We start from the raw sequence: 16,365 nt of genomic DNA, 5'->3' as shown, positions 1-16,365 counted from the left end.
ATGAAGAATGAGTGCTGTGGTCTAGTTGTCTTAGAAAAAACCACCATCCATAAGTGACCCCAAACCTGAGCTTGGGGATATATTTCAATCAGGGCTGATGTTTGCGTGAATGCAGGCGACCAAAGGATCTCAGAAGGCCAAGAGCCCGCCAGCGAATGATTACCGGAGAACCCTCAGATGCCTGTGGAATGAACATAAAAATGCTGTTCCAAAGCCATAAGAAATTATCCCACATGGCCAGGTCTGCTTGGGACTCTATGTCTAAACGGATGACGGCGTCAGAATCGGGGGCTAATGGTAGCAAGGCTAGAAGCCTGGAAATAAAAGCCAGGGGCTGCTTTTAGACCCAAAAGTAAGCTTAAAAAAAGTACAGTCCCTCCCAACGGATACCGTGCCATTGCCACAGTGAGGGTAAAATAGGGAGAAGCTTAATGGCCTCGGATATATCCGCCTTTGACAACCAAGCGTCCCTTTCTAGGTAGCTATTCTATTAGCAGATATGAAGTCTTGCCTTTACCTGAAATCCCAATATAGTTTTATCATTATATACAAACATATATAAATTTAGATATTTATTGTTTATCATATATATATAAACCACATTGCAGTATTCTTTCATGTATCAAGAATAAAAGCAGACTAACATGTTTTAATATATTCTCTTTCTGTATGAGACTATTACAACTCTTAACTCAGTAACAAATGGCAGCCATTTTGCTGCCAAGTCAATCCAGGCCCAATTACCAGAACTCCTAACTCCAACGAAAATCTTTAGAAAAGAGGAACACATCAATGCGCACTCTAATTATTCGAAACTTTGTTTTTAATATTCCAAATACATATAAACATGTTTTTTCGTTAACATTTTCAGCTACAAACAATATAGAAAATGTAACTATTTACAAGTTGAAGCCCTTGGACAACAAATTAATTGTAGGTTAAAGTCATCTACATATATATAGAAAACAATTCATTTTTAAAATACAGAATGTGTTTTATACACAAGAATTTTGGTTGCAACCCAGTGCATACAACTGCATAATTAATTTATTAAATTTACAAAATGTACACATTTTCATACTAAAAAATAGTTTTTCTTTTTGTTCTTTTTAAACATGAAATTCAGTATACTTATAGACTTTTAAAGCCTGTATAAAAGTATTTTATACATGAAAATATATATACGTTTTTAATAGTTTTTCCAGTTAACATATTTTAACAAATGTTACTGAAATGTTATCTTGTGATGCTCCATTTTTTAGCTTTTGGGGTTTTTTTTTTTGCTGGTAAATTATTTTGTACCTGTGATCAAGGATAGTTTGCCACTAGATAGAGCAGACCGACTTTCTTGGAGTGTGTATTTGTTTAATGATTTTTACCTAGTCCGTTAAAACCTTGCAAGGCTCCTGTGTGTTAGGCGGTTTACTAAATAACAAAGCATTCGGCTAACCCCTTGTTAATTGCAATTGCCTGTTTAACTTTTTTTGTAGGGTACTGTTCACAAGAAAGTGAAAGCTATAAAATGATTATGTAAGTGCCTTGTAAATTATGTACTAAAAACATTTTTCGTGTAGTTCTAAACCTCCTGGTAGGTTGGGGGGACCGAGGCTCTACCTATTTCTAATAAAGTCAAAGTTAGGCATATCAGCAACAGCAGGTATGAACACATTTACAGCATTAAATGGCTACATTCTGGTTTGCATAGTTGATGATGAACTAGCCCTGGATTAAGGGTTATATCGTAGAATAAGATTTAGATGATGTTGGAATTAGATACCCAGGGTTTTGTTGTTTTTCACCCCACCATTATGCTCAGTATTCCAAGAAATATTACCCTGTAAAAAACAAAATATTTTTGTCCATGTTCCTTGTTGTCCAGGGAAAGCCTTACTTACAGGTATGGACATCGGTCATGCTCTCACATCGTCTGCAACGCACATAACAACACCACACAAATTTACACTCGCATCTTTCTACATGTCGGACTACGTGCGTATTATACCCCCGGCCACAGCATAGTAAATTACAGCCATCTGGGCCTTCAGAGGTACGGTTGCACTCCCGTCCCCGTGTCCCGGATATCCCCAGTTTGCGATCCTCCACACAGTAATTTGGGGATCTGTTAGTGTAGATGAGATCGCCTTTTTGTATTGGAATCTTGCGATGATTCTTTTCTTTTCTTCGTACCTTTCTTTTGATTCTGTCTGATATCTCTATGCTGTTTTCATATTTGTCTTTCAGATAATTCCCAATCTTTTCAAATGAAGTCATTGATTTCCAGCATGTTTTCACTGCACATGACCCAGATACTCCATGGCAACGACAGTCCACAGTCATAAGTTTGGCCACAGCCTAATGAAAGAGACATAAAAAAATGCTAATCAGGAATGATGCAAACAAAGGGGAGGGTTTAAATACACAATAGGTTACTACTTCCTGAAAGAAGTATGGCCAATACAGTTGTCTATGATTGTGCACTATTTATGGGGCAAATTGTCTATCCTAACCTATATACAACACACAAATATCAGATATAACCATAAATATAGTTGTTATTCCAACAGATGGGTTTGAATATTAACCCCTCCAACATGACAGAGCAAACCAAATAGTGTTTAATAACCAGAAATAATATAATTATAAATTCAAATGATTAAAAATCCACAGAGGAACACTGAAATATGCATGGTTTTCAGGGCCGCATGTCTGGCGCAAACTTCCGTCAAAATGGAAGTGCTTCCAGTGATGTCCTCTACCCAACTGGAGGATTGGAGGAAAGGACGTCACCGGATGTGCCGCCATTTTGGAGGAAATCCGAGCCAAGTTATGTCCATGGAGATGGGGACGAAGATAGAAGAAAGAAGATGAAGAAGAAGTGGAAGTGGTCAGCAGAGAAGGTAGGGAAGCATTTATAGAGCATGAGAGATAGTGAACTAGAATGAGAGTGAATGACAGTGAATGTGGGCACTGGGCAACGATAAATAATGTCCCCTGATTTCTCAACAAAATGAATGGGCCAAAAATGAACCAAGAAATGTGTCCAAATCATTCTTGGCCCATTTGCACATGTCTAGAAATGACTTGTCATTTACCTACAATACTAGCAAGTGGATACAACAATTTCTTCTTTTCAAGTATACATACAGGAAAGCCTCTCAATTGTTATTTCCTGTACTTTAATTTTGTACAAAATGCTAAAGCAGAAGAGTATTGCAGTCGCTTTTACATACCTAGAAGATTGTTTAGTATGTTGAAAGTTGGATTTTCAAATTTGATCTGAGATAAGCTTAAATTCAGGGTTTTAAGGGTTCGGTAATGCTAATATGGAGAAGTGATTATCATACCTGGGAACTTCTCGGCTACCCGGAGCCTTCCCTTGCGGGACACAGCCAGGACTGCACACTGACGTCAGCTGGAAACACCCCATTTAATGGAAAAAATGGGCGGGGAGCGGGGCGTGTCAAGATCCCGCTCCCGCGACCCGGAGGATTCGGGTCTTGACCCAGAGGATTCGGGTCTTGACCCAGAGAACCGGAGGAGCAGCGTTCACCCGGCAATCTCTGGGTCAAACCCGGAGAGTTCCCAGGTATGGTGATTATCCAAAAAAGACTTTGCAGTTGGTTTGTTTGTGAAGCACAACATGAGGAGGCAAATTATGAATCTTCTGCATGGAATATTATCATGGATGTGTATGCAAATGATAAAAGTAAATACCTGTCTCCCGGCTTCATTGTTGTGTAAATGCATCACTCTTAGCACATCAGAGTCTTGTCCAGTTGAGTTTTTATATGGGGCATCAAGAAACTTCCTGCTGAACCACATGCCATACTGGAGATCATCAGAGCAGCCTCCCCAGTGCCATCCTTCACTGGGTGAGCCTCCGTTCTTCAGACTTGTGTCACAAGAACATTCAGTCATGTTCCCAGCACTGCATGATCTTGTAACAGAATGTACAAGACCCGCTGCCGTCACAGCAGAAATAAAAGCTGTTTCCTTAGTGCCTGAAATAATAAGATAAGGTAATATATTTCAGAAGCCTTTCAAAGCTTTAGCAATATTCCACTTTATTTCATGCAATGATTTAATGAAGCGAAAAATCACCACAGACAGCAATGAGTGTTAAAAAGATACTTATAATTGTATTATCTTTCAATGACAAAATAAAATCAATATTCTGCCATGTGACTATTTCTAATGTAATGGAAAAGGCCGTCTCCTTTCAGAAAAATTTCTCCAACAAGCCATGGTCCTTAACTATTTTGAACCCAAGATGAGCACTAGCAGTGACTAAAATGAAAACAATAATTAATAACATCTATCTAGGCCTAATGGTTTTCCAATTCTTGCTTTTGGCTCATAGTCTCCTAATTCCCTCAATGCAAATATTTCTCTTAACAGCCAGCAGCTCTGTTGCGCCACTTATAATAATATTATTTTTTTTGTAGCAGTGTTTGTTGTTTTATTGGGGGTGCTTTCTCTTTTTTTATGTTTAGGAACAAAATGGATTTCCTCAGCAACAGGAAAGAGATCCAACCTCTGGCTATCCTCAAAGAATAGAGATGAGGGCTGACAGCTTTAGGCCTAAAGAGCATATTGTGTCAATGCATGCTGTCCCATGACAACCTTCCTCTTAAATAAAGCAATATCCAAAATGCTAGATTTCACAGAATTGATGTTTATGTTCACATAAGAACATAAAAATAAGTCTGTATACATTCATTCTGGGACATTGTATTAACCTAGGCGGCCCAGGCTTAGTAGGAAGAGGATGCTTTGAATGGTCACCAAAAATCTGTGGTCACCTGATGCAGCCCTGGTTATGTAATTTGAGGCAACAGACCATGTTGTAACAGTATAAAACATTTGGTCACTATGGCTAGGGTGTCAAACATTAGTGGGTATGTGTATCAAAGAAGTATCTTCTGAAAAGATCTTTTGGCGTTCTACAGGAGAACAATACTAAACCCTACAGCTAGTTATTGGGTAAATTAAGTGATCCAAAGCATTGCTCATTTCCAATCACAGACTCTTCATACACCTTCATCTTGGTTCTTGCCTTCTTCATTCTGTTTAATTACTGTATATGTTATATGTTGTTTGCTGATAATAACAGTTTTTAATAGTTAACAAACCAACTGCACTTCATTCATCTACATCTGACAAAGTATAAAGGGAAAGAATGATCAATTTGGATCCAAAGATATTTTAACATAACACATTAATCTACGAATTCTCAGTTTTTTTTCTGCATGGAAAGTACTTGTTTAAAGGCTAGAAATCTGAAACTCAGTTTCACGCAGCGCAGAATGTACTGCATAATGCATATGGAACATTACATTAAAAAGTCATCTCCATTTCCCTGCGGACTTTCCAGAGTTTGTTTTTATGTAGCAATTAGATCACACTGTGGTTTCCTCCAGCCACGCCGTATTTTTATTGGAATAACACCTAGATTTTCACTACATGCAAAAGCCCTGAAAACACTTCTTGGCAAAAAACCACGACAAATTAACATTTTGAACTGTTTAACGGTTAAATATATCTATTTATTTTATTTATTGGACTGCAATTACAAGATGTTTTAGGTTGTCGTTAACTGGTACTTATATATGTATATTTAGATAAAATAGCAAGCATTGTTCCGACTGGCAGCAGAAGCATAACATTTGTTAAATATGAAATAATTCATTGTGAATAATTGAATGTCTTTGCTTTGGAAAATAAACATCCTATGCCTTTCCTGGCATTTGGGTTTATGCAATGTTACTAATTACTTACCACTGCTCAGTTCATAGCCAAAGATTGAATGAGCTGAAGCTAGTGATGAAGATATGGATGACAGGGAGAATGATGGGCTGGACGTGTAAATGCTGGCGGAAGTTGAACAGTTCCACCTTTCATGTTTGAACTGGTTTCTGCACTCCTGAATTCCCAGTCTGGCTCCCTCACGGATACTGGACAACAAGTGTGGCTTCTTCTTACACAAGTCCTTCTGGCGAACACTTAGCGGGAGATTTGTACAACCTAATTTCTCAGGCACTCCAAAAGATGTAACACCTAACCACCTGAAATAAATGAAGAAAAAAAACAATTTTTAAAAATATTAGCTATTACATTAGACATCAAACTGCACCTCGTATAACCATTTTGTTTAAAAAATAATTGCTTGAACCATTGCACAAAAAAATACGCACAACTTAAAATTAAAAAAGAAGAAAAAAAATGGCGGCCCATCTAGTCTGCCAGTTTTTCCAAATGTAAAGACTCAGACCTTAATCAGTCCTTGGTCTCCTTTTGGATTCCATGCATATTTAAATTTCCTCACTTTATTAGCCTCTACTATCTCTGCTAGGAGGCTGTTCAATTTATAGATCTCCACTCGTTAAAGTAAAACGTCCTGACATTACATCTAAACCTCTGACTCTCTAGTTTGAAATTATTACATTTTGTTGGAAAACAAAACCTTACACTGATCTCTACAGCATACACAGGTACGCAGACCTGCAGAAACACAAAATGAAAACAGATCAGAAGGTAAGGTGATGCTGATAAATATCACGGGGTGCTACATCCACATGCTGCTGCCCTTCTGATACGGTCTAATATGGTCTAGCATATATAATGAACCAACTGAGCCCCCTGTCTGCCGGCTACAGTTTGTGCAGTCCAACTACTGGGATGCATGCTGGTGGTAGAGTATGGATTATCCATATGCGCACCAGGCCCCCATCAGATTTTGGGGACCCCTAGCTATATAATAGTATGTATGATGGATAATTCACCACTTGGTTGGCATACAATTTATCTATTGATATATGCTACGCTGATTGTTAAGAGGTCTAATTTATAATTAAATAAACTATAAACCTGTCACGCTACCGGCAGAGAGATCCTCCGGGTCCCCCGGCCGGCAACGGCAACCGCCGCGAGGTAGGGGGAGACCCCCCGCTTCGGTCCGGCAGCCGCAGCTGCCACAAAGAAGAGGGAGACCCCCCGCTTCTGAACGGCAGCAGCAGCCGCCGCGAGGTAGGGGAAGACCCCCTGCCCCAGCACGGCAACCTCAGCCACCGCACAGAAGGGGGAGACCCCCTGCTTCTGCACAGCATACGCGGCCGCCGCGGAGAAGGGGGAGACCCCCCGCTTCTGCACAGCAGACGCAGCCGCCGCGGAGAAGGGGGAGACCCCCCGCTTCTGCACAGCAGACGCAGCTGCCGCGGAGAAGGGGGAGACCCCCCCGCTTCTGCACAGCGGAGGCAGCCGCTGCAGCTTGAAGGAGGATTTACCTCATCCACGCCGCGTTCCCAGCAGCTTCAGCCGGAGCACAGGTCCAGCTCTGGTGTCCGGACACGTTCTTCTTCACGCTACCTAGTGGCTCCAGCGGAAACTACATCGACTTATATTGGGAGATTACGTGAACGCCATTCACAAGATGGCCGCGCAGGAAGTGACGTATCGGCAGTTTGAATATTTGGCGGGAGATCCCTAATTAGTACCATAACTCCTGGGACTATTTAAGAGACGCTCTAACACTCTGACCTTGCCTTCTGATGGTCGTGCCTATCTCGGTAGTGCCTTCCCAGTACGCGTTATTTCCTGCTTGTTCCTGTTATTGACCTCGGCTTGCTCCTCGACTATTCTGATCTCTGGTATCCTGACCTCGGCTTGCTCCTCGACTATCCTGATCTCTGGTATCCTGACCTCGGCTTGCTCCTCGATTATCCTGCTCTCCGATATCCTGAACTCGGCTCTCTGGACCATCCTTTGCCAGTCCTACCTGACTACGGTGTCTCCTCTGTACGCTGTGTCGTGACAAAACCAAAGCTTTTTACCTAAAATTCTGTCACATTTCATAGAAAACCCCCTCTGGAAACACCCAGGTTCCTCCCTATGTTCCAGTGACATATCATCCCTCCAATTAAGTAATTGTAAAACTATGTTTTATTTAAGTTTTTAAGTTTTTAGCCCTATATACAATTATTTTTTGCATTATTTGTTTTGAGTACACAATGAAATTAAAGCAAACTGGACAGAGTAGACTAAGAGAGCAGATTGAGATTGCGCCAATAAATCAAAATAAATTGAATGTTTAAACAATTATATTTAGTTTATTTATTTTACTATGTTAAATACAAGTTATTTTTACTATTTTTTGACAATGTTCTGAAATATACATCACTGACATATACTCCAAATATTCCAAATACTGACAACTAGGAATAAAAGTGATGGGAATATGAGACTTTGGAGAATTGTTTTGATGAGTTTGTAGATAAGGGGCTTCTCAATGTAAGGTCTATGGCGGCCCTGCACAATGCAAATTTAAAATGATTGTAATTTCTTGTATGTAACGGTGTATTCTGCTATGTCATATCAGTAGTTTTTGTAATATAAGCTATACGCAAATTTTGTGTTGTTTTTTTTTGTTTTATTTTGTTTTTGATGGCACAATGCTCAACAATTAGTCCTTCCATGCCTTGCTTTATTCTCTAGTAACTTCGTAAAAAAGGCAACTGATATTTTATAATGGCCCTAGCTAAAAGAAAACAGCTGAAGGATATTTTTAAATAAAAGAAAATCTATTTTCCTAGTACAAAGCATGTACAGTGTGTTTATGAACTTTAGAATGTTTATTTCCTTTAGAAATAATCCTGTATGTCGAACCATCTGCATAAGTCAAAATACCTTAAATAATAATAGTAATAATATTAATAAATTATTATTATTATTATTATTATTAACTATATAGCAAAAAAAGATTCTGCAGTGCTGTACAAGAAGCTACACAGAGCAACAAATATAAGCATAGAGAAGGTGTGGAGGGCCCTGGTTAGAACTTACATTCATGCTGTGGTTCTCCAGCTCCTAATTATATTTAAGAGTAACGCTAACTTTTTTTTCACAGAGTAGTCAAAATAGAGTTACGTACAATCAGCACGTTTAAAGTGACTGAAGTGCTTGAAATTATAAATTACCTGGAGAAAAGATTAAAAAGCAAGTGAAGGAGAAAAGACTCCAAAATGGGGTGATCAAGGATGGAATAGGGAAAACAGGAGAAATGTATGGAGTCAATCTGAAGTAAAGTTTTGGCCACCAATCCTGTACTATATATTATAAATGTACTATTGTTCAGAGGTCACATGGATTATATTATTGCATTATTTGGAGTGACATTATCAATAATTGACAAATAGCTTTTGGTGCCTAGCAAATATGCATCTGATTAGGAACACAAAGGTCTTTTACCAGGTTAAAGTATTAAACCCTGTGATATGATGTGGAACCTTCATGTATCCAGAAGGTTCGGGTCTTTTATTGATGATGAATTATTCTCACATACAGAGACATAGGTGTTGCTGTATCTCAGTTTGCTGATCATACTACAGACATTGTGCTGGGGAACTACCTTGAATGATGAGTTCTCTCCCAGTAAAAAGACTACATTTATTCTAATCATGAGGCTGTACTTCTAAGAAACAATTGGAATAAATGTGTTACCAGTGTGTTAAAATAATCAGGGTAACTACACGTTCTGCAGTTCCTTTTACCATAATTTCCTTTATAAAATCTTTATAATGAGACACTTAGTTGAGTGTTTAATGACTACTTTAAATTAGCTTTGAAAGAGCAGCATCATCTCAACTCATCTGCCAAATTTTAACAAATGTATTCTACCAAATGAACAGCTCTTCAGATTATAGAGCTTCCTCCAGCAGCAGTTAAGTAATCACTGGTGGATGATTTAGTACCAGAATAAACACTAATATATCTACAATATGATTTTAACCCTGTTCTTTCATAGTCTCATATGTAGGGTTGGGGAGAAAAAAGAAAAAATGTTGGTACTGCTGCTTAATGAAGGGGGGGGGGGATTGGATTAAATAAAAAGATAATGTGAGATGCAAATAAAATACTCAAGAATAAAGGTGAAGCCCTATATTTTTTCTAGATGGCTAATAATTTTACTGAGGGATACCATACTTAGGAAAGCTGCAGCCTTGCAATCCAAATTAAACTGTGTGTATGTTCCACTGATGTGAGATCTCAATTGATGCAGCTCATGTATACAGGCTGGAAGCTCAACTGATGGGGTACTCTGTGGAAAGCTGGGCAGATCATAAATTATAGACTGAGGTGCCATAGCCAGTACATACATAAAATGAATGAACAAATAATGTGTTAGGTGCCTCAGCTCTCCTTAGTCCTTCCACACCTTAAAGTATGACAAGTGATATAGAATCCCCCACAATGTACTAAAAGTACATTGTGGGGGATTCTATATCACTTGTCATACTTTAAGGTGTGGAAAGACTACGGGTTTTCACTTACATATTTGCTTTTATTAATATGACATTATTTCACAACCTTCATTATGAGTATCACCAATAACATATTCGGACAGCCAAAAAACCCCAGGACTTACATATTACCCAACCCCCCTAAAAACAACTGTTTTTGTTTTATTTCGGAGACTCTGAGTTACTTTCTGAACTTTAAAGATGTACCCTGAAGGATATGTGTGTACAGATTGAGAAACTATTCTACACTTGCTTAGGTCTCTTAAATGGATTCATATTGAAAGCTCAAAGCTGATGCTTACCCTCTTATTATGGGAGTGCCACCTATGGAGAGCTGACCAGTATAGTCAGGCTACTCGCAAGCTCATCAAACTAGATCAGTAGACTATTTCTATTCCTATAATGACTAATGAATAGTTTAGAAATTAGCCTAATACCTAACTGCAACAGAAATGTCTGAGTATACAAATACATCACTGAATGGTTTTGGACAATATCACTAAAATTCTGTTTTGTATATAAATACCATAGTGTTTTATCCAAATATGTAGGTTAGCAATATCTCATATATAGACTTTGCATGGCACAGGGGCAGATACATAGCACAAATAGAACACTATATACATTTACAAGCATCCTATCACAAACTAAGTGCTAATTCCAGGCAGTTTGGGGTCATTGCGTATTGGCTGACCCTTTCTTTCTCAAATAATACACCAAGTTTTGAAAGGAACTCACACTTTTAACTTCACAAATAATAACCATTAGAGGAACAGAGAGATGATAAACACCTGTCATTTAAATGGTTAACCAAGCCAGTGTGGCTCTCAAAGCAGTCTTGTGTCATTTACAGTATATTAGTTCCATTCATTACTAGTGGCTCCAATTAGCAAACAAATCCTTGAATTCTTCAGACTATGGTGACAACATGTGGTCAGTTAACTAAAGACTAGCGAGAATGACCCCATGCGAAATCATACAAATGCAGAAAAGGTAAATTCACGTTAAATATAGTTAGAAATATTAACTGGCATTTTTCTGACAATATTACAATACTTGAAATTATTCAACAAATGTGGAAGAGACTGCATCAATAAAATGGGATATAAACTAAGTATCTATCTTAAATTCTAATTTTAATATTTTATAATGTTAATATGTAAAATAATAATAAGATAATTTAATTTATATTATAATTTAATATTAAAATGTAAAAATAATGAACGCAGTGTAAAAAAAATAAAAATAAAGAAAAAAAAAATATATAATCCTGCCTTGGAAATAAACTTTCAGCCTGATACTATAAACCAATATATAAATGATTTAGGGCAATAAAGGATTATTTCAGAGCTGCGTAAGACGGGAAGCAAAAACACGTCTAATAAAGAGCATTTAGATAAGATGTTAAAAGAAATATTTATTTTCTTTGCCTTATATGTGGTAACATTTTTATATTTCCAGTGAAGACTTCCCAGGGGATATGCAACAGTTTCTACTGATTTTGGAAAGTATTTTGCAATGATCTAGAGTAAAAGTTGACAAGAAGAAAATGATACTTTGATGTATTTTCCCCCCTAAACATCAAGGGTATGAAAACAGATTTAACACAATATTTTAATCCTTAGCAATAAATGTGTCTCTAACGGTTTGTGCCAAAACTGAAACAAAGGGAGGTCAAACTGGAATATTTTGACAAAGGAGTCCTGAATTACAATGAAAGTTAAATATGTTTAGCATATTTCTGGACCTCAAGTAAACATGGGTGAGATCTGTCATTTTTTGTTTGTAGACTCCAGATGTTCAACGAGAAGAAGGATATTTAGTTTGGGAACTGTAAAATGTGATGCTGGCATATAATATAATCGGTTTATATATAAATACATACACATATATATATATATGTTTATCTGCAACAAAGAATTACAAAACTATTACAATAATATAATGAAAGGCAGCACATTCTACAAGATTATATAAAATACCATGTATCAAACCAATTTCATAATGATATATGCAAAAGGAAAGAGATACCTACATCCAGTTGCCCTGGGAACAAGGGAAAATCCCCATCAGGATAGTGGAAAGGACATACAGGTGATATAATCCAAAAGGAGCCCCCTTCTCCATCTCCAGAACATTGATCCTGAAAGCTCTGTGGATTTGGACTTGATGGTCTCAGAGTGTAACAGGTACTTCAGAAGACAAAGGGATGTGGGAACTGAGCTCTTCTTCCAGCAACCATCTCTGGACTAAATGTTTAATATGTCTTTGGGATTGGCAGAGCTGGCATGTCTGTGATGGGGTTCGGTTGCCAATTATTGGGCACAAGGAAGACTAGTCTTTTCGCCTTAGGTGAGATCTCTCCCTCTGATTAGATTTCTTTTCTCCAATCTCCCCGTTAAGACTTTTCATTTACAATGGAATTCCTGTTGTGATTGGTCTGGAGTCTAATGAATAACAATGTATCTAATCGGGAGAGCTGCTATTGGCCAGAACCCCAGCTGGGGGTGGAGGGTGCAAAGGTCTACTGGGTGGCAGTTCCAGCATGAGGTCCTGGAGTTATGCGCTGCTGCTTGATGGGGTTAACTCACTGCAGACAATGCTTCAGACAATCACACACTACACATTAACATCTTCACTGCCATGGGGGGCACTACACATTAACATCTTCACTGCCATAAAGGACACATTAACACATTCACTGCCATAGAGGGGACACACTACACATTAATACCTTCACTGCCATGGGGACACACAACATACATTAACACCTTAACTGCCATGGGGGGACACCCTACACATTAATACCTTCACTGCCATGGTGGGGGGCAAACTATACATTAACACCTTCACTGCCATGGGGGAGAAACCCTATACATTAACACATTCACTGCCATGGGGACACACACTATACATTAACACATTCACTGCTATAGGGACACACACTTTACACTAACACATTAATTTTATAGGGAACAATTAATTGGGAAGATTGTATATTTTACGTGGAACAATCGCTGTGCAATATGCCAGATTCTCATTTAAAACATATAGCACAAAGCATGATGCGAAATGCGTAAGCTGGGTTTCTTGCGATCTATCGTGTAGAAATCGCATTAATAACCACAATTTAGTTACTTACAACAGCAAAACGCCATGCATTGGCCCAGTGACTTGTGATTCCAATCCCACATAGTAAACAATTCCTGTTTTGTCTCTAGAAACTCCGACTCGGCTTATACTCACTTTATGTCATGGATACTACTTTCTCCAGCCTGATATTATTAACCTGTTCACTGCCAGCTGTTTGTTCCTGGTGATCTTTTACTGAGTTAGTCACTGCAGTATATTGCAGGCCTTAAGAACATCAAATAAATTCAGCCATTCGTACTGGACTTACATTGCTAGGGGTTAATGCTGCAGATTCCATGGGAGAAGGCAATGTGCTGTTATAATGTTATTGATCCTTGTGGAGAGGAATAAATAGTACTTAACTATGGGTAGGTTACATACTGCACCCGTTAAGATCTAGAGTAAATTATGTGGTCCATTGTGTGTCAGGAAATAACAGGAATAGTAACGCTGTGGCTGCCTGGGCATATTGAGAGTTGCTGCCCACGTCATGTATAGTGTCATAGCCTATGATTAATAAGCAGTAAGTGGGTAAAGTTCTCCCCTCAGCTTCCCTTGGAGTTTCCATGTGTTAAGAGACAAACTTTTAATCGGTGGGTGAGCTTGGCTTCTGCAGACATCTGAAAAAGGCTCCTTCTATACAATTAGCTACTTAAATGTGATGCATAGCAGATTAAGGGGCTCTGGATAAGTCAAAGCAGATGTTATACATTCTCCCAACACTACATAATGTTCTCTGACTCTTTTAGCAAATCAATTTTAATTTTCTGTTTTCATTGGCCTGTTACTGTAGTGGCAGGTTTTACACTGTTACATCTTGCAGAGCTCCAGAGGCTGGAGATTAAAATGAATTCAATATTGCTGTAACCACACTCCCCAAATAAAGACTCAGCTGCCCTCAGCTCCCTAACAGATTCCAATGCTTTGCCCTAGTAGTCTATTTAAATTCACCTCTGGGTATTAAGAGGTTAATGGCTTGGTGTATTTATTGGTGCCAGGTTGTCTTTGTTATTTAATCTCTAACTTAATGTTACCTGGTTAATATGTTTGTACCTGGTATATAATCCTGAAAAGAAAACACTTGAATGAAATAAAGGTATAGTATATATATATACGGAAAATATTTATTATTAATTATACTTTATGGATTATGTATAAAAGTGTTTTTTATCGACATAGCAGCCATTGGATTGTTCTTTCTGATTTAATTTGTTGGTATGGTGATACCACCACTAAACACAGTACAATAATCGCTTTATACATAACCAAGTTTTGTCTTTATTAAAGGTGACTGTTCACATAGGAGCAGTGGCTTCCAATGGGGTCTGAAGGGTGATGTCCTAGGTCCTAGGTTAAGGATAAAGGCCATCTTTAAGCTAAGGAATTAACCTATCTGCCTAATTCTTGCTAGCTGCTGTAGATTCCAATGGGAGATGCCCAGTCACTCAGTGAAAGGTGTGAGGTGTGTGACATTATTGCGAAATAAGTGGTAGGGTACTGGAAGTGGAACTGCTCCAGAAGAAGACTCTGTTGTACAGGTCCACCAATGTCTAAGGCAATTTTGCCTTCATCAACAGTGAAAACAGTGTCAACTAAAAAAAACAACATGGTACCGTTCTGTATACAATAGCATTTCATCTTTATAAGATATTAGGCAATTTGTGAACAAACTTGTGTATTCAATATTGTCTACTAAATGTTGTTATAGGGATCATTGGGTAATTTGCAGATGAGTTTGAATGGGAGTTTCAGTTTCAATTCAGCAACTCATTTAGGCATTATGAATGCCAAGTTTCACCCGAAAAAAGGAGTTTAGCTGGCCCTGCATAATGCATAGCTGAATGGGTTAGGTAAAATTTCAACTATACATTATACAGAGCCAACCAAGCTCCCCTTAAACGAGAAGCTCACCAAGCCCTTTGTAATGTTTAGTGATGTTGGTGAATTAAAATAGCAACTCTTCAAATTCATCTGCATGCCCCTGCTTTGGTAAATAAGCCCTATTATTTGAGAAAATGCAGCCTACTTGGCAGCCTGGCTTTAATTCTTAAGGTTTCAACATCTCACGGAATGGCAGTATTTTAAAAACGATCAAAAATAATTTCGTACAATTAACCTCCCAACGTCTTTTATCCAAGCTGGAGACTTGTGTTACATTTCTGATATTTGTTCCGTAAAATTGAATATTTAATGGACATTTGAGATTAATTAAAATTCCAATTTTAAAACCAAATAAACCTTTTGAGAATAGTCGATAATAATAAAAATCACCAATAATCCTTGGGTTACGTACTATATTATTGTGTATTTATATGCGTTTAGGATATATTTACTGAATTAGAGAAAAATTGTGAGTCTCTGAACAGCCAATCTAAAGTTACCCTGCTACGTTATTTATAATTTATATTTATAATGATTTTAGTTCTATAAAAATGGTGTAAAAATAAATAATCAATCAAATGATTTAACCCCTTAAGGACAATGGGCAGTCCCTAAACCCATTGAAAACAATGCATTTTGAGCCCGTACATGTACGGGCTTTGTCATTAAGGGGTTAAAGTATAATTTTGGATGTAAAAAAAACATTTGTTTTGAATTTGTAAAGTTGTTTCCCCATCACAATAGAGAAAGTCCTAATGAGCCAGCAGCATCGCCAACCAGTGAACTTTCACAAATTTGCTAAACTTCACATTTAAGCTTTACATTTACGAATGTATGAGCAATTTAAAACACGCAGGAAAAAAACCTTTAGGGTGAACATTCCTGTAAATATATATACTTTTTCTTAACTATATTGGTAAAAGATATTTATAGAAAGTAATGAAAGATGGCAATGACATTTCTTTCATTATACTTTGAAATGTAGCCTAGTATATGCTGCAGTTCTTCAGGGCATATATAAAAAGAAACAGATTATGGTATTTTATCAGCTGCCATA

At 37.8% G+C, this 16,365-nt stretch overlaps 1 protein-coding gene across 1 annotated transcript; it reads right to left on the bottom strand.

The window, feature by feature from the left end:
* Positions 1-1,887: 1,887 nt before the first annotated feature.
* Positions 1,888-12,422, bottom strand: LOC149302812 (protein Wnt-16-like). The gene is made up of 4 exons (XM_089482121.1): positions 12,331-12,422; positions 5,779-6,065; positions 3,715-4,001; positions 1,888-2,352 (listed from the first exon to the last, which is right to left on the bottom strand). The coding sequence occupies exons 1-4, from the start codon at positions 12,420-12,422 to the stop codon at positions 1,888-1,890; spliced, it is 1,131 nt and encodes a 376-aa protein (XP_089338247.1).
* Positions 12,423-16,365: the final 3,943 nt, after the last annotated feature.

This window comes from Sceloporus occidentalis, unplaced genomic scaffold, assembly GCF_023333645.1.
Source record: "Sceloporus occidentalis isolate IW3139 unplaced genomic scaffold, rSceOcc1.0.p SCAF_17, whole genome shotgun sequence".
NCBI lineage: Eukaryota > Metazoa > Chordata > Lepidosauria > Squamata > Phrynosomatidae > Sceloporus > Sceloporus occidentalis.
Note: the sequence above shows the minus strand (reverse complement) of the source record. Positions and strands in the feature narration are given on the sequence as shown.

Excerpts from the sequence above, each read along its gene's own strand:
- LOC149302812 (XM_089482121.1), bottom strand. The coding sequence starts at position 12,422 with ATGGAGAAGGGGGCTCCTTTTGGATTATATCACCTGTATGTCCTTTCC. Across the intron at positions 4,002-5,778 it reads TGGCTATGAACTGAGCAGTG|GCACTAAGGAAACAGCTTTT; the intron begins GTAAGTAATTAG and ends TTATTATTTCAG. Across the intron at positions 2,353-3,714 it reads ACAATGAAGCCGGGAGACAG|GCTGTGGCCAAACTTATGAC; the intron begins GTATTTACTTTT and ends CTCTTTCATTAG.